This window comes from Anguilla anguilla, chromosome 4 (genome assembly GCF_013347855.1).
Source record: "Anguilla anguilla isolate fAngAng1 chromosome 4, fAngAng1.pri, whole genome shotgun sequence".
Taxonomy (NCBI): Eukaryota; Metazoa; Chordata; class Actinopteri; order Anguilliformes; family Anguillidae; genus Anguilla; species Anguilla anguilla.
In genome coordinates this window covers 36,853,291-36,876,607 of record NC_049204.1, presented here as the reverse complement: position 1 = coordinate 36,876,607, position 23,317 = coordinate 36,853,291, and the positions used below count along the sequence as shown (strand labels likewise).

The 23,317-nt window shown below is 47.2% G+C and overlaps 1 protein-coding gene across 6 annotated transcripts in view; it reads right to left on the bottom strand.

Moving 5' to 3' along the window:
* LOC118226302 (activated CDC42 kinase 1-like) overlaps nt 1-23,317 on the bottom strand; it is a 42,555-nt gene that overhangs the window by 1,258 nt on the left and 17,980 nt on the right. For 2 of the 6 annotated variants that reach the window (XM_035415833.1, XM_035415831.1), the window contains 12 exons: nt 8,530-8,707; nt 7,812-7,882; nt 6,380-6,589; nt 5,359-5,511; nt 4,348-4,625; nt 3,929-4,055; nt 3,440-3,586; nt 3,116-3,210; nt 2,650-2,844; nt 2,311-2,402; nt 1,857-1,901; nt 229-1,592 (listed from right to left, as the gene is read on the bottom strand). In XM_035415833.1, the coding sequence (XP_035271724.1) occupies nt 229-1,592; nt 1,857-1,901; nt 2,311-2,402; nt 2,650-2,844; nt 3,116-3,210; nt 3,440-3,586; nt 3,929-4,055; nt 4,348-4,625; nt 5,359-5,511; nt 6,380-6,589; nt 7,812-7,882; nt 8,530-8,692 (2,940 nt within the window). In that variant the 5' untranslated portion in view covers nt 8,693-8,707. Of the gene's footprint in view, nt 1-228; nt 1,593-1,856; nt 1,902-2,310; nt 2,403-2,649; nt 2,845-3,115; nt 3,211-3,439; nt 3,587-3,928; nt 4,056-4,347; nt 4,626-5,358; nt 5,512-6,379; nt 6,590-7,811; nt 7,883-8,529; nt 8,708-10,365; nt 11,235-12,519; nt 12,831-16,741; nt 17,546-23,317 lie in introns of those variants that run through there. The other 4 variants (XM_035415829.1, XM_035415828.1, XM_035415832.1 and 1 more) reach the window with 4 other exon arrangements.

Here is a 23,317-nt window from a genome sequence, read left to right as displayed (position 1 = left end):
AATGCCCTAATTACTTAAATGGGGACCAGGCAGAACTCATACATCAGCATCATTCATTTAACACAGTTTTGCCAGTTATAAATCAATACATCAGTACAATCATCAAAAACACAGAGACCAGTGAATAAATATACAGATCAGTCCATTCACCAGTTTAAGTGTTTAAAGTCCGGGTTCAGCATACTCACCAGTTTAATAGAGCTTAAAGTCTCTATTCAGCCCACTCACCTGTTTGATAGTGTCTAAAATCCCGGCTTGTCCATCATTGCTCATCCAGGGCATGCCATGCGAGGTCTTCATGTGATGCAAGTCCTTCAGGCTGCTGTTGTTATTGGAGGAGAAGTTGTCCTTGAAGTTGCCCTGGTGCATCATGGGTCGCACGGTGGCGGTGTTGGCCGACCGTCTGTCCTCAGGGTTCTCGGCCTCCCTGAAGAAGCGGTCGTATCTGTCCAGGTAAGGCGGCCGTTCGGGCAGGAGGTAGTAGTGGGTGCTGCTCACCTTCTTGCCGTCCCGGACAATGGGGAGGATGCAGGGCGCCCGAGCGCTCTCCTTTTCCTGCGCCTGGATCACCTTGGGGGCGGTGTATTTGGGGTCGGAGGCAAAGCTCTGCGTGGTGGGCATGGGCCTGCTGTTCGGGGAGGTGGACAGGCAGCAGGACCCCAGGGACAGGGCAGAGCACAGCCCGACCCTCTGCTGGGGGGACCCAACGTGGGGGCCCAGGGGGCTGGGGGCACGGGAGCTGGGCTGGGACAGGATGTCCCGGGGAGGGAGCAGGGGGGGCCTGTCCTTGTTGTCCCCCTCACCCCCAGAGGAGGGGGACACGTCCCGGGACCGGTAGGCACAGTCCCCGCGCCTGCTGGGGCGTGGTGGGATGGGAATCCGTGGCGGGATCTGGGGCTTGTCCTGGGGGAAAGGCAGGATGATCTGCCGGTGGGGGGCCTCCATGCCGGGGGGGGTGGGGGATGGTGGCAGGGAGGAGCTCACCGGGACGTTGAGCCTCCTCATGCAGTCCTGCTGCAGCTCCTGGAAGATTTCTGCTGACTGGGAGAAGCTGCGACTTCCACCCTGTCTGGTGGGGACGAAGAGGTTGTCCTCAACCGGTGGCTTGTCCCCGCCCATCATGCCCTCTGGGGACGTGGCCTCCGACGTTCCACCCTGTTCCCCCCCACCCTTCCGCTCAGCCTCATTGATGGAGCTCACCTCCACATCATCCTCGTCCTGGGCCACATCGTCGTACGCGGGGGGCGCGGGCAGGGGTTTGGTATCCCAGTCTACCACCAGGGTGGGGTGCAAGAGGCCAGTGGGACTCTGGGGGGGCGTGGTGTCCAGGAGGAAGTCAGGCAGCGGGCTAGGGGCCAGTTTGGGTGCAGCAGGAGGGTGCAGTTCTGTCATTGGGGAAGGAGTTGCGGAGATGAAGATCTCCTCGTCAAAGTCTATGAGAGGCCCCTCAGTCCGGGCACCATCCCCTTGCACGGTTTGAGGTTTGAGTCTCAGTCCTCGGATCATAGCCCCCGGGCTCTTCAGAGTGAGCCTCGTCAGACCTGAGGCTGCAGATTCATCATCATCATCATGAACCGTCTCGTAGCAGGCTTCTAAGATAACACACACACACACACACACACATATATATATTCATATCCAAGAGCCTATGCCTCTCCATTACACAGCCAATAACATGCATAATACTGCATTTTATAGCCCATTAAAATGATAATGTTGCATTATACAGCCAATCAAATTCATAGCACTGCATTATAGAGCTAGTCAAATTCATGGCACCGTACTGGAGGTAGCTAGAGTAGAAGAGCAAAAGGGACAGGAGTAGTGTTTAAACCAGACTGAGGGTACAGACTTACTCTTCAGAAACATTGCTGGCTGGGGGGGCCGTGGAGGGGGCTCCTCTGGACATCATAACAAGGCACAGAGCAAGAGGAAGAAAAAAAGAGACACCCATGCAGTAGAACGTAAAGGAGAAAGTCCCACAGCTTTAAAGAGGAAGGATAGGTTTCACCTTGTGAAAGGTCTGGCTAAAAGCATCTGCTAAACCACTGTATTGTAAATTGTAAACTGTGGTTTACAGAGGCCAGAAGAAAGCCTGACAGGAGAGCGGTGTATGAGAGCACTGAGAGAGAGGTTCTAAGATTGATGGTTTCAGGTTATTACAGTTCTGCGGAAATACTTAGCAAGAAAACAGCCACTATAACCCACAGCTTGTTTCACTGAACATCGACTAAGCACCTTTCAACTGGCTGACCTCCAGGAATTTCACAGGGCTACCTACAGTGCTTCTTGTTTTTGGTAATAACTCACTTTTAGCTCGTCCCGGCAGCTGAGTGGGTCTGGCGGCTGTCGGGTCCATTCCCAGAACGTCTGGAGGGTCCATGGGGTTGCCCAGGTAAAGGCTGAGACACAGAGACACAGAGTAATGAGGAACTGAGCAGAATGACAGAGCTGCAGGGATCTCTGCCCCCCTCAGCAGGCTGTGAGATGTGATGCCTGAGACCTGGCAGCACATGCAATCTGAGGAGGGTCCGTTTCATATCCTGAAGCTGGTAGATGGGCGGCAGAGCAGATAGGCGGGGAGGCTCTAACAGTAATAGGTAACCCTCTCACCCTCTTGTGTGAGATATGATGGTATAGGGCTCTTACTCGTCAATCTTGTCAGGGAAGCCCCAGCAGCGTTGGGGGTTGGAGTCTCCATGGCCCGTGTGAATGAAGCTGTGCTTGAGTGGCCTGCTGATGTCGTGGGCTGACAGGCCAGCTACCGAGGTCACTGCGTTCCTGGGAAACTGGCCCACCTTCAGGGTCCGCTTGTTCTGTCCGCGCCACCAGTAGTGCTCAGCCCTTCATGACACACCCACACTTCAGATCTCAAAGTATAACAGGACAGTCAAATCAGCCCACCTGAACCTGAGAGTACTGAATGATAAAGTCGGGCTGCCCAATCCTATTCCTGGAGATCTACCATCCTTTATGTTCTCATTACAACCCTAATTTGGCACACCTGATTCTACTAATAAGCAGCTGAACAACTGTGACTGTTTTAATTGAGGTTCTGTGAGGAGTGAGAGTTATAAATTCAGTTCTGGGTGGATGAGCTATTACATGCTCTGACCTGCCCTCGATGATGGTGATGACATCGTTTAACTGGATGAGCAGTTTGTCCGGCTCTACAAAGTCCTGCAGTGCCCTCATGTCTGTGGGCATCGTCTGGAGAAAAACACCAGAAATATTACAACATTATCAGAGGTGAACCAAATTAGTACATTCCATACGGTCAAGAGAAATCAGTTTCATCGAAGAGGGGATAGCACACAGTTACAGTAATACAGTTTTAATGGGGGAAGGAGGAGCGCAGTTTTTGATTTAGCGCAGTTTTTGTGCAGGTGAGTGCTGGAAGAGTAATGAATAAGCGCTGTGCAAAGTCAGCCCGTCTTGCCTCGATCAGAAACTCGCGCAGAGCGATGAAGGTGGGTCTGTCATCAGGCTTCTGAGCCCAGCTCTGCAGCATCACGTTGTAGATGTCCTGGGGACAGTCCTCAGGTTTGGGCAGCCGCTCCCCGTCCTTATCCACCTTATGAAGGATCTGACCCCCCACACACACACACACACACGCACACACACACGACAGCAGACCTCACTAAGAGTGTTGCAATCAAGAAGTGACTGGACCCTTCTTCACATCACATCACTACAAAGACCAAGAATTTTTCCTCACTGCACTGGCCACACTACAGTACTTCAAAAACCATTTTGAATACAGACACCCAGCAGAGGCTGTACTTAAGAAAGGGACAGTGACAGGGCTGTCTTTAAGAAAAGGGGGTGATCACAAGATGAGGGTTCACTTATTTTAGCAGTAGAACTGGGCAGTGGGTAAGAAATAGTTCCTGTAACTCAGAGATAGCAGCACAATGACATCAGTCACCTGACTGCCGTTGAGGCCCACCCAGGGCTCCTGGCCGTGGGTGAACATCTCCCACAGCGTCACCCCAAACATCCAGGTGTCACTGGCATGAGAGAATGTGCGTGTCTTAAGGCTCTCTGGAGCGCACCTGCCAACGAACACACACATGCACACACGCATACACACACACACACACACACACACACACACGCACACAGTGAAATAAGTGTGAAGACGAGAGCTATCAGGAAAGATTTACCAATTCACAGACGTTGTTTTAACCTCTCAGTTGCTATTTCTTTGTGAATTACCTCATTTGGCCTAGAGTGCTACAATTTTTATTCATAGGATCCGGGACACCAGGAGAAGGGACAGAAGGGGGGTGAGGTCACATGGGGGGTACAGACAAGGGGACAGGACGTCAGCAGCACGACTCTCACCAGGCAAAGGGGACCTTGCGGTGCTCCTGCATGACGTAGTGGTCGTCGTTCTTGGGCAGCGCCCTCATGAGGCCGAAGTCCCCGATCTTCACCTGCTCCTTGGAGGCCAGCAGGATGTTGCGGGCGGCCAAGTCGCGGTGGATGAAGCGCTTGGACTCCAGGTAGGCCATGCCATTGGCGATCTGGATGGCGTAGTGACACAACGTGGAGATGAGCAGGTGGCACTGGTGCCTTCTCAGCCGATCCAGCAAGGAGCCCAGAGGGGCCAGCTCCGTCACCTAGAGAGGGGAAGGGGAAAATCAGGGTCTGGGTCAATTCCACTGCAATTTTGGCCAATTCAGGAAACTGACTAAAATCCAGATACATTCAATCAAAGCAGGCAGAGGCAATGATTGGTGTAAGTATATCGTCTTGGTGTCCTCTGCAATGTCGGCGACCCCCGTTGTGATGCGGCAACCCCTTATTGGATACAATGCTATAACATGATTGTGTAGGCATCCTTACATAATTTATTGCTGTTACTAGCCTGCGGGCTAAAATTATAGCACTGTTATAACCAAGTAGTTAGCTAAGTTGTGTACGTTGTTCTAGATAAGAACATCTGCTAAATGCCTGCAATGTAATGTAATGTAAAGCTGAATGGATGATAAAATTGCAAAGATGGCACTTTAGCTAGATAGTTTACTAATAGCTAGCCTTCCTGTTGCTTTTGGGGTTTACTGAAAAATCGCTAGGTTTATACATGTAGCAACCTACTGTAGCTAGCTAACGTTCGCCATCTGAGTAATTCACAACTGCTAGCAAGCTAGCTAGTTCTGTAGCCATCTTAGAAACTATCTCACAGGCTAGTGAGGCTGCCGCGAGTGAATACACAATCGTGTGATAGCATTCTTTGCAATAAGGGGTCGATACATTGCAATCACTATGGAACCGAAAATTGGGGGTCGCAGGGGATGCAGACGATGCACTTACACCAGGCCTCGGGTCTGACCTAGCAGCAGCTTCTCTTACCATTTTCATCGGGGGCGTGAGGACAACACCATATAGCCGGATGAGGTTCTGGTGGTCCAGCGAGTGCATGGCGTTCACTTCCCGTATGAAGTCATCCAGGGCGTCTGGCTGGCTGAGCACGTCGGACTTCAGACATTTCACCGCCACGTTTAGCTAGGCATGGGGGAGAATTTGCTCTCAGCAATGATCGAGGGTCCATAGCAAACTGAAGCGATGGATCGAACCCAAGATGAAAATCCTTCTAGAACTCGGTAAACCCCATTAGTACCCCCCCACCCAAAGACCATCTGTGCACTGCTTATTGAGTCATAATGACTTCTCAGTTCATAATGCTTCAGTCATCGGCTGGGTCAGGGTATTTAAAGGTGACAGCTGTGTGTTTCTCCCCAGAATTCCCTCCAGGGGCCAGGTCCGAACTCCACAGATGCAGAGGTGCAATTTTCTCTGCAATTCTCATGGATAACAGTGCTTCACATTTGGGACCGACACCCACATCGCTATGTGGATATCTATTCCTCCAGATTTAAAAATGCGAGGACGTTCTGGAACTAAACTGTGGGGAACTGAGGGGGCGAAACAGGAAAGTAACATCTGCAGCTAGCTACTGGCTCCCATGACTTAAGGCAGAATTATTTTACTGTACATTAAAGTAATTTCGTACAATTTTTTGTATGTAGTTTTGTCAAAAACATCCATATATATTTGTTTTAGGTGTGAGGAATTAGGGCTCAAACTATCTGCAGATTTGCAGGCACTTTGAGGTAGCTTCATGTTCAAAATGTCATGAAGCAGTGAATAGGCAGTATGCTAATTTACACTCCTTTTCAATGGCAGTTCCATTATTTGTAGGACTGTGCATATTTGACCATAGCATTGTCCAACAACCCTCTCTGGCCAATCAGATGCATACAGTCTGCAAGCTACACATAAAGACTGACAAAAGTATCAAAATAAGTATTCATACAAGCATTAATAATCCACCCAGGAGGCAAGATCCCACCCCCTGTGCGTTTTCACTTACCACGTTCCCTGTGGGCGCCACCCACTCACCGCGCTTGACCACGCCGAAGGAACCATCGCCCAGCTTCTCCAGCAGCGTCAGGTCCCTGTCGCTGATCAGGCAGGTGAGGGCCTGCTGGCCCTCAGCGGGGGGCGGGGTGGGGGACGGCTTACGGAAAGAGGAAACGGGCTGGGGCTGGAGCTCAGAGTCTGGCCTCTTACCGCTGAACACCTGGAAAGACATCGATTGCGACAAAATTAAGTGGATTGGAGTGTGAACCGCAAAGCACTCCAATATGACTATATGAATGGGTAATTTTCATATTTATCACAGGGAAAAGAGAGCACCTCAAAAAACATCCTCTGCAAGTTCTCTGAATTCCTCGCTTTTGACTGAAATAAGGTTTGAGATATACTTTTTGAGCTTCAGAGCTGGGGCCTTATATTTGCTCAAAGCAAGCCAGCGAGCATGCTATCAAATAAGCAAGTGAATGAACTAACAAACACAGCACACAGCTGGGGAGGAAGATTACTGCAGCCCTTCCCTTCCCTTCGTGTGTGTGTGTGTGTGTGTTTGCTTGCGCAAGTGTGTTAGGGTGTGGGTGTTAAAAAACGACATCATCACTTCACTTGACTCATGACTCACTTGGATGTGGTGAAACAGAAGGTAGACTGCAGTACAACTTAAAACTCTTTAGTGGTTAGGGGTCTCTCAATGATCCTCAGCTAATTGCAGCCGAGGCTGTGGCTCCGGAGTGGTTGTCATGGATATAAGCCTGTTTCCTTCCCTCAGGATTCACCGGAATCCTGGCAGATGTGGAGTTCCTGAATGCAGAGCCTGTATTTTGACTCTGGATGTGGAATTGTACAGCCAATCAGCCCTGGAGCTGTGCAAGGCCATTTCCACAATCTGTGTAAATGTCATTTTTTCCGCATAATGTGTAATACTATGCACTGCTGTTTCTGAAGGGGGAAAAACCAGCCGTGCCACAATGCCTTCATTAACAGTGTGTAGCTTATAGCAGTCAGATAGCATTTTGCTATCTTTGATGACTACAGCAGGTCAGGACCTTGGTTTAATGACTCATCTGACATCTGAGTGTCCCATCCACAGCTCAGCATCCCTATCACAGAACTGGACAGATTTACAGAGTTACCATATCCTGATGGAAAACTGCCCCCTACTGGTGCAATAAACTATGTGTGGCATTAAGCTAATACTAAGCTTAATGTCAGCTGGAGACTACAGTCACACATTAGATGGCAACTTTACAGCAAAATTCCAGTCATAACATGAGCAAAGCAAGGCGCAGTACTGAAGAAGGCAAGCTTGACTGTTGATTTTCAACTGTCCCAATACTGCATTATTTCCCACAGACACTCAATGAAGTGTGTGTGTGTGTGTGTGTGTGTGTGTGTGTGCGCGCGTGTGAGACAGGGAGACCCCATAGCACCTTGCTCATCCAGGACTTGCGCTTGCACAGAGCTTTCCTTCTCTTGACTGCCTCCCACAGCCGTCTCTGACCTGAAAGGATACAGGAGGGGAAATAATCATCTCCCAGTGAAGAGATGGGTTTAGCCATGATTTAGGAGCACCAAGCTTTAACAAGGGAAATATTACACAGAAAATATTCTTGCCAATTATTTTGTCATTAACTTCACAATTTGATAACCGCTATATTAGGCAGGGGACGGAAATCTCATTTCTGGAAGGTGTGTGTGCAGGTTTTCTGGCCACCGATGAATTAGCTGAACAGACGAACACTGGTTTATCTATAGAATAGACCCCAGTAAAGTAGTTAAATGCTCCCCATAGAGCCCCAAAGCAGCCATCAGCAATCATTCATGAGAATGTCAAGAAATTAATCTAAAATGCCACTTCATGTAAATCAATAAAGAATTAAATTATTATGAGCAGCATTTGTCATGAAAATCCGATAGAAATACACAGGCCCTCCGTGATGTGAAATCCAGAAACAGATACACAGACAGGGCCATTCATGGTGTAAAATCCAGAAACAGATACACAGACAGGGCCCACCCTTCCCAGCCATAGTATTATGTTGCCGTTAAACTCGTGAACACCTGAGGGCTTCTACAGTGTAGTGGGAGGTGGGGGCGTGAGGAGGAAACGAACCGACACCCCCTACCCTGCCCCAGTCCTGGCCTCACCTGGTCGCCCCATCCCGATCTTCTCCAGGTCCTCACTCTTCACGTAGTCAAAGTGCGAGAGGCGCGTGACGTTGAGGTCGTCACGGATACGCAGTAGGTACTGCTGCAGCTGAACCTCCGTCAGGAGCTCCAGGAGCCAATCTGTTCCCTCGTCCGACTGCATGCTGCTGCCCAGCTTCTGTACAAGCAGACAGACAGAGAGACAGACAGTCCACACACAATCCTTTATACAGAATAGGCGCTACAACCAAGCTAGACTCAAGAAAGAAAAACAGACAGGCAGACAGTCAATGTGCAACCCTTTAATAAATCCATTCTAGTCCTATGTTTCTCTATGGACGGACAGACAGACTTCTTTACTGAATCATTGTTACAGCCAAGATTCTTTACAGACATATGGACAGTCAATGAACAATTACTAAACAGTTACTAAAGCCATGTGACTCACTGCAAAATAAAAGCAGTATCAACAAAAGCACTGAAAACACAGCTGACATCTTTTCTTTGTTCCCTTATGCTATTAAACAATCGCACACATTTCAACACTCAGGGGATCACTTAAGAGGTTCTACAGGCACAACAGGTCCCCAGCTAAAGTCCCCAGAGTCCCAGGTCACAAAAGAATGTTCTTTGCACACAGCTGTTTATTTAATATTTATTGCAGTAACTGAACAAAAACTGAGGATCCCAATCCAGGCACTTGGGTCAAGTCCTCCCTCGCTCGCTCGCTCGCTCGTACGCACGCACGTACGCACCCTCCATTCTGTTCCCCATGGTCTCTAATTATTTGATCTTATTCTGTACACAACATGAGGAACATCATCTGCTTTCCATTACAAACCACTACCCTCACCCCCCCCCCACCTCACAAAGGTCATTTGGTCTCTAATGGAGTTAAGAGGGTCTTCCTGTTTTTATTTGTGGACTCGTGTGCTGTAGACCCCAGTAGGACAGAAGCTCACATAAGGCACGGTTCATACTGCAGTTGGGGGGGGTGGGGGTGGGGGCAATGACAGGAAGTCCATTGTTTTTCTTTCCCTTCCGACAGTAAGAGCTCCTGTGTGCGCGAGAGGAATTAGACCTCTCTGAGGGGGAGAGCGGACCTTTACACCGAGAGAAAGGCTGAACGCAAACACATGCACACATATGGTGAGGACCAAAAGTCTGAGGACACTACCAAGAACTGACTGTTTTCATTATTTATCAATGCAATTGTGATGCTCTGTTTATACTTATTCATGAACACATTATATTCAAATAAGTTTAAAAAAGTGTGTAGGCATTTACTGCAGCTCAAAAAATGATAGTACTTGATGTTACCACCTTTTGCCTTGATCACTGCCTTCACTCTGCTTGGCATTAATTCCACTAGCTTGTGCAACACTTCATCTTCCATTTCATCCCAGTGCTTTCTCAACACTTCCCATAGATGATGTTACTTGATCTTTGGCCTTTTCCCCTCATCAACTGCTTCCACAGATGTTCGATTGGGTACAGGTCCAGTGACTGCAGTGAGAATGGCATTCCAATAAGCTCCCCTTGTTCTCAGTAATGTCTTCTTGAATAAGAAGTGTAATTGGAGTATCATAATCACAACAAGGACTTAGTAGTGTCCTCAGACTTTCAGTCCCCACTGTACACAAATAAAAACACACACACACACACACACAAAGTGTCTTACAGAGGTCAGTGTGGTCTCTAATCAAGTGGAGTGGTTTGCTGAGTCATGGCCATGCTACCCTCTCCTCAGTCTCTCAGGAGAACTGGGAGAGTAATACTGCTGAACACAGCGCTCTCACACACAACACACCGAACTGAGGTACTTTATGAACTCACCCCAACGCACCCCAGTCTCAGCGGAACGGAAGCGTGTCCCTGCCGAGTGCAGAGACCAGGGGCGTCAGTTCAGTCACCCTGCACCCCCCGCCCAAACATGCTCTAAAGATACAGACACAGAACCTCCTTTTATCCAAGCGGATTCCAGCTGTGATGCAAGCAGAGGTCAGAGGTCAGCAGGGTCTTGACTGCCCCTCTCTTCCACTTCCAGCCGTCAAGTTAGAGGTTAAAGAATCGCTTCCCGCTGCTGAAAGAACTAACAAGTGAGGTGGAATGCACTTCTGCAAAAACTCAGCTGCACGTCTGTAAAGACCACTGTGAACATATACGAGCACACACACACACACACACACACACACACACACACACAATTAGTAGTGATCAGTAACCTCCACCCATCCTGAATGTGGCACACAGTCCAAGGAAGCATCTCCAATTTGTCACTTGAACTCTTGACCCTGTCATTCAGCTGGGCGGGGCTCAACTACCACTCAGATCTCTGCATCTGAGAATCTCAACTATACTTCTGTGCTTCAATTCATATTCTCTCTCTCACTCTCTTTCTCACACACTCACTCTGCCCACTATTGTTCCAAAACACATGAATCTCACCCAGTCCCTCTCTCTCTCTGTCCCTACTCTTCCTCCCACCCCAAAATCTCTCACTCATTTCCTGCCAGATGTCAAAAAAGTGACAGAACATGAAAGAATGTCATGAGAAAATCTTTGTTAAGAAACTTAGCTGTGTTTTTCACAGAGTCCCTTCCACCTCTGAGCGTGTGCAGATCACACACTGTGCTCAGCTCTGCCCACAGCATCAGCGATCAACAACAGACGGCCAATGGGGTCACCAGCTTGCACCGAGGTTCCTATGGAGACAGAAGTGCCCGAGTGACAGATGCCAGCTCACAGCACAGACTGATGGGATGCCCAAAACAGAGGAGAGCGCAGAAACGACCAGTCAAAAATAACTGTCACAACAAGAAACAAGTAGCGAGGAAACCCTGTATGTGAGGTTTCCATGAATTCTTCGTCCCAGAGAAGCTGTCAAGGACTGAAAAAGAAGCGAAAATATTTATATAATCCAAAATTGGCTTTGGAGGGGCCTGGGGGAAGCAGGACCCACAGCCTCGGCTTGTGATGACTGTCACACGGGGTGGAGAATGCAGGCAGGGGCGGGGGCTGGATTGCTGGCCCGGACCCTGGGAATCTGTTCTGGACATGGTGGTACCTCTGGGAAACAGGATGTACAGACAGGGATGTCGCGGACGAGCGCACACACGCACGCACGCACACACGCACGCAAATGTGTATATACACACACACGCACGCACACGCGCACACACATGCACACATGCACACACACAAACACGCACACACACACATGCCTTAAGTCTGAACTCATTCTCAGCACTGCCCTATGGAGGAAATAAACAGAGAGCACTCCCAGTCCCCGCAGAGCCCGACACAGTCCAGTTCAGCTGAAGCTATTCGACGGGACAGTGCGCCTGTGTGGCTTTGAAATGAAATAAATAAAAACTAAGCCTGGGATTTCCAAAGCCCAAAAAACTCGTAAGAGCCAACAGCCAGAGCACTATAACCAGCTTTAGAGAGCGAGGACCCCTGCAATTAAGTCTTAACGATAACAGCATTACGGCATTCATGGAGCACTTTAAAGTGTAATTAGGGCAGAGAAAGGACAGGGCCATTTAGCTGATGTTCGAGTCAGCACTCATAGGAGGTATCATTGTTGTCCAGGCCCCCAGGTCCCCAGCACCCCCCCCCCACCAAACACACACTTTTAATGAGGATAGCTTGGTCTTGTTCCAGTCTGCTTCCAGATACTGCTCCCATGATGCTTTACCAAACACAAAACCAAAGACGCTAAACAAGTAACAGCGATCTTTCCACTTTACACCAAGTTCCTTCCCACGACTGTTGAGTGTATGCTTCTCTGGTGGTAGAGACAGGTGTGTGGATGCACTGTATGGCTACTTTGGCAGGCAAAAGTGCAAATTCAGGACGTGGATACGTCCGTATGCATTTATGTGGTTGGCGAGCGCTCGTCTTTGAGTGTACGCTTCTGCGCGTTTGTGCGTGCGTGTATGTGTGTGTGCGCGCAGGAGAAGACGAGTCCGCGAGTTTGTAACTTACGCTGTACGCGTGAAAACGCGCGAGGAAAGGAAGCGATTTCCGGAGCTTGTGGAAACGGCGCATCTTCACATGGGGGGGGTGGCGAGACTCTCCCCTGACGATCCGTTTCCAGAAATCGAGCCGCCGCTCCAAATATCCATGAAAAGAAGACGTCACTCCCTAACCTGCTGGCCGTGCTCCAGACTCCAGACCAATAACGACTCAACAGCAGACACAAGGCGGTAATAAAGCGGGCGAAATGTTGACCGGGTGCGTCAGCGCGCTCCTGGTCCCGGCTCAAGCGTCCGGCCGTTTGGAGCGCTTGCACTCTTGGACCAGCTGCTCTCCTCTCAGCGTGTGCAGTGGGCGGGACAGTTCCACGTTCCCTCCGCCCCCTCGCTCTGCCCATCACATTCACAGAGCCCCTATAAATAGAGCTGCTGGCTATTCCTGCTGTTTAGCGCCAGAATGAAGGTCGGTAATGTGGGACTGTGCTCGGTAATGTGCGTGCGTGTGTTTGTGTGTGTATTTGTGTGTTTGTCTGTGCATCTGTGTGTGCGTGTTTTTTTTTTCATTTTTATTTGCATAATGTAGTCATATTGCACAAGGGAATTGACATCTAAAGGTCTCAAATTAATGCTAATTGAAACATAGCTACCAATGGCTACAAGGTAAAGGGACTTCTCTGTGGAGTTGCCTAAACCCCTTTAAAATGCAGACACTCTGAAACGCTTGAACTACTGATAGTTATCAGGATATAATATCACTAATGTGTGTGTGTGTGTGTGGGGTACAGTAGGCACTCTGGATCTCAAAGGTGAGCCAACCCATCCTTCTCCCAGTCAGTGGGCAGTAGTTTCAGAATGCTTTCACTCATCTGCAGCCCTCTCTTTCCTGCTCCTTCCTCTCCTCCTCCTCCCCTTCCTGCCCCTCCCTCTCCTCCTCCCCTTCTTGCCCCTCCCTCTCCCTCTGTCCATTAGAACAGTGAACATGTCCTCTGTCCTGCTGCCTGCCCAATTCCACTCCCCCCATCTGTCAGAGTCTGTGGAGGGCTATTTGGACCAACAGAGACAGTACTGATATCAGGACGACAGTCATCTTATTTTGAGAAGATATAGTCAAGATACACAGGCACCATAGCAGGGTACAACGATATGTCATACGATTATGTCAGAAACTTCTTCTAAATATGCTTCCGCAATTGGGTTTGGTTCATCCAGGTCTTTTGGTGACTGCAGAGGTGTAGCACAAAATTCTGAGCCCTATAAATAAGTAGTCTCTGCGGGCCCCCTTCCTCTCTTGATCCATGTCTCTCACGCATCTTTTGAATTAATTTTTTTACAAATAATTCAGCCAACTGTACACATGAATCTGAAGTGGTTATTAGGGTAGTCACTAATGAACTGTTCACACGACATTTAAACAAGTAATAATAATCTGTGATATGTGCTTAAATCTGCACAGTTTGAAATCTCACCACATTTCAACCCTCCTTTCTCAAAATACTGTAATTACTGTGTGATACCTTTACTATGGTTAAATGAGGTTTGCTTGGAGTATCATGCTTAAGAGAACATTATTTTCTTCATGTTTAAGTATTTATCATTCCCAAGGTATAAGACAAAGCTAAAAAAAATACCATCTTAGTTTTCTAATCCCTACGTTGAGAAAAGGCTTACTATACTGCAAAATAAAAGACAACTGAACAAGACTTCAAGAGTCATGTTTTATTTGCAGAAACAAGAAGACAAAAAGAATCAACTTTCCAATAAATACTAGCCTATATATTACAGTATGTACAATTTCAGTACAATTCATCTATTTTAGTATCCAAGCCCACATTGTAGTGGTTCAAAAGCATGTAGGCCTAAAAGCAAAATAATTAAAACTTTAGAAAGCTGAAAAAAAACTAGTTAGGTATGCTTAGGATAATATGATCAATCTTGATCAGTCATTCTTAAACAGTGTTAGCAAGTTGTGCATACATAGCCTCTTAACCTGCTTATATTATACCATATTGACCATGATTAAGAGACACCCTCCTTTTTTTCAAGACTCCTTTTTTGAAAAAGATTTTTTGAAGATCAAATCTTGTTTTTATAAAGAAAAGAATAAAATCTGACCAGAATGCACCAGTAACAGTAACACATTGAAAAAAACCAGGTAAGCTGATATGTATCTTTTAAATGAAATAGTCTTGTTTGAATAGGCCAAACATTAAACTGCAGCCTACTGGTAGGCCTATTTTTAACATAATTTAACCATCTAAAAGTGAAAAATAGAACCATAGGTTATATTTTAATTAGACTCTGCCTCATTGATCACCATGATCTTAAAATTGGAATTATTCTCCTCCTCAGTTCTTGGTTTACTTGGCCTACTTTTAACCCTCTGAAAATGATGGTGGATCATCTGGCATTAACATTACTGTCTTTTGAAGGCCGTTGCCATCTTGAGATTGCAATGAATCCGTTGATACCAAACATGTCATGCTAGCTTACTGGGAAAGGGGCTAAATATGGCTGTGCTGGTACTGCTGATATTAGCTTAAACCATTCTTAAACTGTTAGTTGTGCTCACCTTTCTTTTGAAAGAAATTAGTTAGCAGTTGTTTTCCCTCAGTTTGCTTTCTTTCTCTTTCCTTTCTTTTTCTTTTCTTTTTTGGTACCCTGATTTCCCTTTCTTGGGGAAAGACATGGCTCTATCACAGTGCACCTTGGTGCTCCAGCAACAGCAGTCACTCGGCTCGATTAGCTGCGTTTAGAGATGAATCCTAGTGCGGGGGGCGGGCTAAACCATTTTGCGCCTTTTGTAAGGGGTGAGAGGGGCCTCAGAGAGCCTCCACTATTTTTGATACAAAGTTCAGTTTCTCAACCGATTTATTCAGCCAATTTTAATTTAGTTGTGACATAATTACTTAGAAATAAAAAATTGCAAACAAAAACAAACTTTTCACTCCAGGCTTTCTGAGGGCCCTTCCCCCATTCGGGCTCTGGGTAGTCAGTCCCACCCCCCCCCCCCACACTACGACGCCCCTGGGTGAGTGTTCACCCCTCATTTAGAACCTTTTTTCATTTAGAAACTTTTTAAGTGTTTAAAGCTTTATGTAAGCCAGAGCCGACGACTCACACTGTATTGTCTTCAAAGTGTTACAGAGCCTTTGAGAATGTTCAGTCCTGGGCAGGTTGTGTTATATAGGAAGAGCTCGCTTCTCTCACTAAAGCCTTGCATTGGATGCGGTACAAATGGAAGCCTCTCTGCTGCCTCTACTGCCAAAACATGCAGGTGCTCAGCAGAATGTTCTGGACTGAGCGGTGCACAGCTCACTTCACGCCAGCTGACCCTTTCTAAGGAACTGTGACCGTATCTCAGCTGGGGTCTCGCTGTGAAAAACATCTGGGGAAACTGAGACGGCAAGTCTTCTACCGCCTCATTTAAGTTAATTCTCTGTGGCTTTAGTGGTCAGCTGTTAAATCTGGTCAGTTCGGGCGCAGTGCATCCCACCTGCCACAAGATGTCCCTAGACCCATACCATTAGAATTCCCCAGCTAAACATAACAGCTCTGTTCCTCTCATCATGACCAAGCCAAACAATAATGCAACAAGCTATGCTGAATGAGAAATACCACGGTGTCTATGGCAAAATACATGCTTGCTTATGGCCAACAGGACATATAGCCTTAGTTGTTGTTTCGGCCTGACGATTTTGACACAATGCACTCTCATTTATTTTTTCCCCCCAATGTTACAGTGGAACTAGGCCTGAGGCAGACCATTCCTGGGTCGTGCTGTACGGGGGTGAGGTGGCGTATCTAACAAGCGACGGGTCGATGAGCTTTGTTCCCTCCAGACAGGGTGAAGGTCGCTATCCCGTCGGCTGTGGGTTCCGCTTCCTTGAGCGACCCGCACGCATACCGTGATCGCAGTTACGCGGGGACACGGAGCATTTCAAGTGACGCGTGCCCTATTAGGCTAAAAGCTGGCGAGGGAGAAGGCGGGGCTATTTCATCAGCAGAACCACCCAACCGAATCACATAAATACAGCTAGAGGAAAAAATACCACAACTGCCCTGCTTTCCATCCCTAACACACACCACGGAGATTAGCCTGACACTAAATCACACGCATGCATTCCTTGTGACATACACAGCTCTGAGACTTCCACGTTAGCTATTCCGGAGCCAGAGTGTGAGTGGCAATCCGCTAAGCCAATAAAGCGTGCCGAATAAAGCGCCCTCTTTACCTCGTCCCCCTCGTCTGGGAGGCGCTGGTATTCGGAGGCGCCCTCCATGTCGACGCTGCGTCCCCTCTCCTTCCCTCCCCCTGGACCCGGTCCTCGTTCCCGCTTTCGAAAAGAGGAGGCTTTCTCCCAGCCTCGGAGAAAAAGGGCTTCTTTAATTCAGGCTGCGTTCCGCCCTGCGTTTCATTTCCGCTGCGCGGTAAAGCATCCGCCTGGCGAGGCCGTCACGCGACCCGCACCGGGGCTGGGCGTCGGACGCCGCTCGTTTTCTCTCCCGCGCGTTCGCCATGGCCTCCCCCGAGAGAATGGAACGCCCTCCTCGGCGGCGGAAAGCGGGACGGAGTTACGAGGCGGGCGGAACTGAAGACGGCATCCTTTCCCCTCGCTTTCTCTCCTGTCTCACAGCACCTCTACGGAGCTGCACGTAATGCCCGCCCACTCCGCCGATGCAGGAGCCTCGTCCTTTATCTCTGCTTGCACAGATCCACGCGCTTCTGCTTCCAGTCTCTTATGGGGTGGAGGGAGCCTGCGTTCGAGCACCCATGGCAACGATTTTAATGAAGATGACGACGGTGGTGATGCTGATGATGATATCCCCCTTCCTCTTTACATTCCCATTCAGAGGATGCAGTTATGAACCAGTGAAGCAGGCAATCAGAGTGTGCAGCTCCTCTGGATCCAAACCAGGCTGGACAATCCCAGAAATAGATAAAACATTTGGGTCCGAATCGCACGGGCCAATCAGAACGTCGAGTTCTGACCTTGCAAGGAGAGCAGAGAAATTCAATCGCCGCGCTGGGGGTTGGGGGGGGGGGGGGGTGTGGAGCGCGCTTGCCGAATCGCTGAGACCCGCCGTCGACCTCCTGTCCGAACAGCGCTTTGTTTACAGGCGCCTCGCCCCCGTTCGCTCGCCGCTCGCCGCTCGCGTGACTTTCTCCTCAGCTCCTGCCGGGCTGGCGCCCCGTCGTCTTCTCACGCTCCATTTCCTGCTGTGACGGTGATGTCAGCGAGGATTGGCGCGGCGCGCTTGGTCGGAAGGACCCCGGCTTCACGCGGTGTGAGAAAGAAAATTTCTCCCCCTCGCTGCGAGGTCTGCGTATCTGTGCTTCAGCGGACACACACACACACACACACACACACACAGGCACTCGCACTGCCAGAGATGCAGAATCGGGGGATATTGATCTCTGCCTGCTGTGGAGAGCAGAATGTATCCATATTCTCTCAGAGGGCAGTGTGCCATTTATTCCTTGGACCCTTTACCGTCCTCACCTCACCACAGACTGTAATACAGTGCCTTAAAAATAGAGCTCATCTCCTGCTACTACTCAGGAAAGAAACAAGGGGGACATTAATGCACTGGCATCTGAGAGATGTGTGTGGGCAGACTGGAGAAATCGTAGTGAAGAAAACAACCCTGTTCAGGTACATTCTCTCTACCACCCCTCTACTCTCTCCCTCCCTCTCCATCTTAGTTTCTGTATTCACAGTAGCATCTGCAATTGCTTCTGAATACTGAAGACTGCTGGCCACCTCCACCTCCTTCAGTTACAGCTGTTGCTACACTTTACCAGACTCTCAGTGGACAGATCAGAGGAACCCCCGCTAGTCCATTGTGTATAGTTCATTCCCTCAGCTGAATCACTGCCAAATGGAGAGAGCTTTGTGGTCTTTCTTCACACACCCACAACCTCTCTTTCTCTCTCACACTCATTCTCTTTCCATCACCCTCCATCTTACTCGCCATTTCAATTAAATTTTCCATTTCAAGGTGCTATATTGGGGGAGATGATACACAGTGTGTCTCTACCACCCTCTAAAATTTATCTCTCCTTCATCTATCCACACTGATGATGTCATCACACAGAAACCCGGCCAATCATCCACGCTTCCCTTCTAGTACAGTGCAAAGACGATCTCCTGATGACCAAACCGCGAGGGTCAAAGGTCAAGACCCTGCACCGCAAACTACCCCCATGCTGACCAGAGGCCCCCCTTTGGTCACAGTAGCCCCACATATGGCCATCAACCCAATGGCATGATGATACACAGCCTGGCCTGCCCACTCACACACAATATTTCCCAATAACAACCTCAAAGAAAAGATCAGAATACATAATACTGTAAATGACATGATCAGAACCAGGATCAGCAAATGCATGAATGAAACAGAGTTGAATAAAACCAGATAATGGGGACTGGGCATTAGACCAATATTAAGTACACTGGTATGAATTACAACCGTTTTGCAATACCATCATCAACAGCATTTCATTCCATCCAGCGATTAATAAAAATTGAACACTGCAATGCAATTTGTTAAATTAACAACATAAATTGTTTTGAATGAAGCTCGAACTATTTATTAAAAATGTGACGTGACATTGCAAACAACACGTACGGAGACATTAGCGGAAACACAGGACCCAAGTGACCTGCTGAATCTGGCTGCACTTTTATATTATTACGGAATACCTGACAGTAGGGCTGGGCAAAAAACCATATTGACCATTATCAAACATTTTTTTAAAGGCAATAATAATCTTTCTTTTTTCTGTGGTGATGTATTTTTCCAATCTGCATGGCCTTGCTGCTGACGGGATGTCACATCAACGTGGCCTCTGAAGTTTGCATGTTTACTACCACAACGGTATGATTCTTTTTTTAAGAAGAAAGAAATTCCGATAAGCTGTATGGTGTAATGTAATGTAATGATTGTTATTGCGCTTAAAAAACATTTGATAATGATCAATATGGTTTATTGCCAAGCTGTACCTGGAAGTATATTTTATCATTTAATTCCAAACCTAGAAGCTTGGATTTTTTTATTTGGCTCAAATATTTTGTGCAGTAGCCTAACATTTGCAGGTTGTACTTTTTTTTTTAAACGTTTTCTAGACTATCCAATTTCAGAATGTTTTTCAAATATTTCACACCGTTCAGTGTTCATATTCTCACTACTGTACATCTTGATTGATCCTTATTTTACTTCCGTAATTTGTACTGGAAAATGAAATACCGTCAAATACAGTCATACTATCAATAGTGTGAGGATGGTATGAGACTGACCACATTGCCCAGACCTAATAATACCAGAATAACATTTGACAGTTTTAACACACATAATGGGGACCACCTGACCCTCATATTGGCAGCAGGCTACAATATGCATAGTTTGCTGCCGAGAAGCAGAGGAACAGCATGGATGTCTGCCTTTAAGACAGCACTAATAAAACATGAACTCGGTGACCCAGATATTAAGGCTCAGTTCAGTGTACACAAATGAATGGCTTAACAACAGCCGTAAAGTCTCATTATGCCTGGCAGTAAAACTGCACGTATTCCTCATGCCTCATTTCAAATGTTGGTTTCTTCTCTCGAAATGCTTCCTTCACAGAGGCAGTACATCAACAGCTATAATCACAGTACATTAGGGGTTAATGCTCGAGACTCTCAAGTCAAGAGCTTGGTTTACCATGTGTCGTAACACTTTTTATCGAGCAATTCTACTTGTCTATTGCTTCCGGTCGATATGACGAGCGTAAAATGTGCCATAAAATCCTGTTTCAGCTCAAGGTTGAGCGGCCCGGGAAGCTCATGATAATGGACACAGGATCCGCCCCGCCCCCTTGGCTGCTTTTAAAACATCTCCTTTGCGTTCATCAGCGAGTGTTTGTTTAGCAAACTGCTGTGCAACGGGTTACGTAACGAAGCCAGTCAGGTCCTCACAAGCTCAACAATTTTCATACCGTAAGCGAAAAGAACAGAAATAAATTACAGACCATTTCACTCAGTAGTACATAGACTTACTGAAGATACTCAATGTGTAATGGAGACTATGAACAAAATGTTTTCTTAGCCAACAGTCATTTAGAGCAAGTTAGCTGGAGGAAAATGACAAATATTCTGACATGCAATTGCAGTACTACTATTTGGATTTAAAACTGAAAGTTTCCTACTCACTGCAGCTCTGACCACTGCTCCATACTGCAGCTCTAGAAAACCACTGGCCTTAGAGCTACTCTTGCTACTGATCCACACTGCTATTCTGGCCACTGCTCCATACTGATGCTTTGATCACTACTCAGACCACTGCTCCATACAGGTAGTTTAACCACTGCTCCATATAGCTACACTGACCACTGCTCCACCTGGCTGGTAAACTGCAAATACAGAGTAAGCACAAATGGCTATGAATATAAAGCAACAGTAGGATATGCATGAAATATGAGCCACCACGTTGGGTTTTGCAGAGTTGGACTCAGCAGATAGATCTGTGCGTCTTTGTACTAGACAACCAGCCCATGCACGTGCAGGCAGTAATGCCAGCTAATCTGCTTTCATTCTCAAGTGAGCACCATAAAAGCTGGGTGCTAAAGCTGAAGGAGAGACATCCCTCTGCAGGTAATCTCTGTGTGCGAGGCCTTTCCTGCATAGAGAATACGGAGGCAGCTGCCCGATAGAATTTTGTGCTGCCTCCACAAAATTCTGACTTGTGTCAGCATGAGAAAACACTATAAATACAAACGTTGCACATGGTGGTTGTCTATTTGTCACTATCTATTTGTAACTGCAGTGACAGCATTACTCCGGTGTGGCGCTGTACAGTACTGAGCACTATGAAAAAAGCACGCTACCGAAGAAGAATGTAAAGTTAGAGCAGCAGTGTGCGCATGATCAGATGTTTCTCTGAGTTCGCCGCATTTGGACAGGTCAATCTTATTTTCTTTTGCACCCAAACACATCCAATATTTTCTAAAAAGTTTCCGAAATTACATCCAGTCAGTTTAATGTTTTCAACAAATTGTCGGGCTAGACCACAGAATGATGTGTCAGTGGAACTGGATATTTAAAAATCTGTGTTTTACACTACTGCTTGTATTCTGCTATTTTTGTCATTTTGTCATTTTTGTCAGTGCCTTCGGAAAGTATTCAGACCTCTTCACTTTTTCCACATTTTGTTACGTTACAGCCTTATTATAAAATTGATGAAATTCATTTTTATTCTTATAAATCTACACACAATACCCCATAATGACAAAGTGAAAACAGGTTTTTAAATTTTAGCAAATTTATCAAAAATGAAAAACTGAAATATCACATTTACATAAGTATTCAGACCCTTTACTCGGTACTTTGTTTTGGCACCTTTGGCAGCGATTACAGCCAAGTCTTCTTGGGCGCGATGCTACAAGCTTGGCACACCTGTATTTGGGGTATTTCTCCCATTCTTCTCTGCAGATCCTCTCAAGCTCTTTCAGGTTGGATGGGGAGCGTTGCGGCACAGCTATTTTCAGTTCTCTCCAGAGATGTTCGATCGGGTTCAAATCCAGGCTCTGGCTGGGCCACTCAAGGATATTCGCAGACTTATACCGAAAATACTCCTGCGTTATCTTGGCTGTGTGCTTAGGGTTGTTGTCCTGTTGGAAGGTGTAAGACGCTTGTTCAATCTTGGTTTCATCAGAACTGAGAATCTTGTTTCTCATGGTCTGAGAGTCCTTTAGGTGCCTTTTGGCAAACTCCAAGCACGCTTTCATCTGCCTTTTACTGAGGAGTGGCTTCTGTCTGGCCACTCTACCATAAAGGTCTGATTGGTAGAGTGCTGCAGAGATGGTTGTCCTTCTGGAAGGTTCTCCCATCTCCACAGAGGAACTCTGGAGCTCTGTCAGAGTGGCCATCGGTTCTTGGTTACCTCCCTGACCAAGGCCCTTCGCTCCCGATTGCTCAGTTTGGCCGAGCGGCCAGCTATAGGAAGAGTCCTGGTGTTCCAATCTTCTTCCATTTAAGACTGATGGAGGCCACTGTGTTCTTTGGGACCTTCAATGCTGCAGGTACCCTTCCCCAGATCTGTACCTCGACACAATCTTGTCTCGGAGGTCGGACAATTCCTTTGACTTCATGGCTTGGCTTTTGCTCTGACATGCACTGTCAACTGTGGGACCTTATATAGACAGGTGTGTGCCTTTCCAAATCATGTCCAATCAATTGAATTTACCACAGGTGGACTCCAATCAAGTTGTAGAAACATCTCAAGTATGATCAAGGGAAACAGGATGCACCTGAGCTAAATTTTGAGTGTCATAGCAAAGGGTCTGGATACTTATGTAAATGTGATATTTCAGTTTTTTATTTTTAATAAATTTGTAAACATTTGTCCTTATGGGGTATTGTGTGTAGATTGATGAGAATAAAAATGAATTTAATCAATTTTAGAATAAGGCTGTAACGTAACAAAATGTGGAAAAAGTGAAGGGGTCTGAATACTTTCTGAAGGCACTGTAATATGCCAACTGATAGCACAATAACTATGTAATTCATAATTTTACTATGACACTAGTAACAGAAGCAGGTTACAACAGTGGGCTTAGCGGGATGACATAAGATACAAATCCTGTTTGTTGTTCAGGTCAAAACAAATATTTGGCACACAGGCGAATAATATTTAAAAACTCTAGGACCGATTTCCATTTTTAATTTACTGTTGAGCAAGCTAGCTAGAGCGTAGCCTTGCGAGCCAGTCTCTTTTTTAACTTCGTTCAACAGAGCCAGGCCGATGCCTTGACGTTCTAGGCATTAACG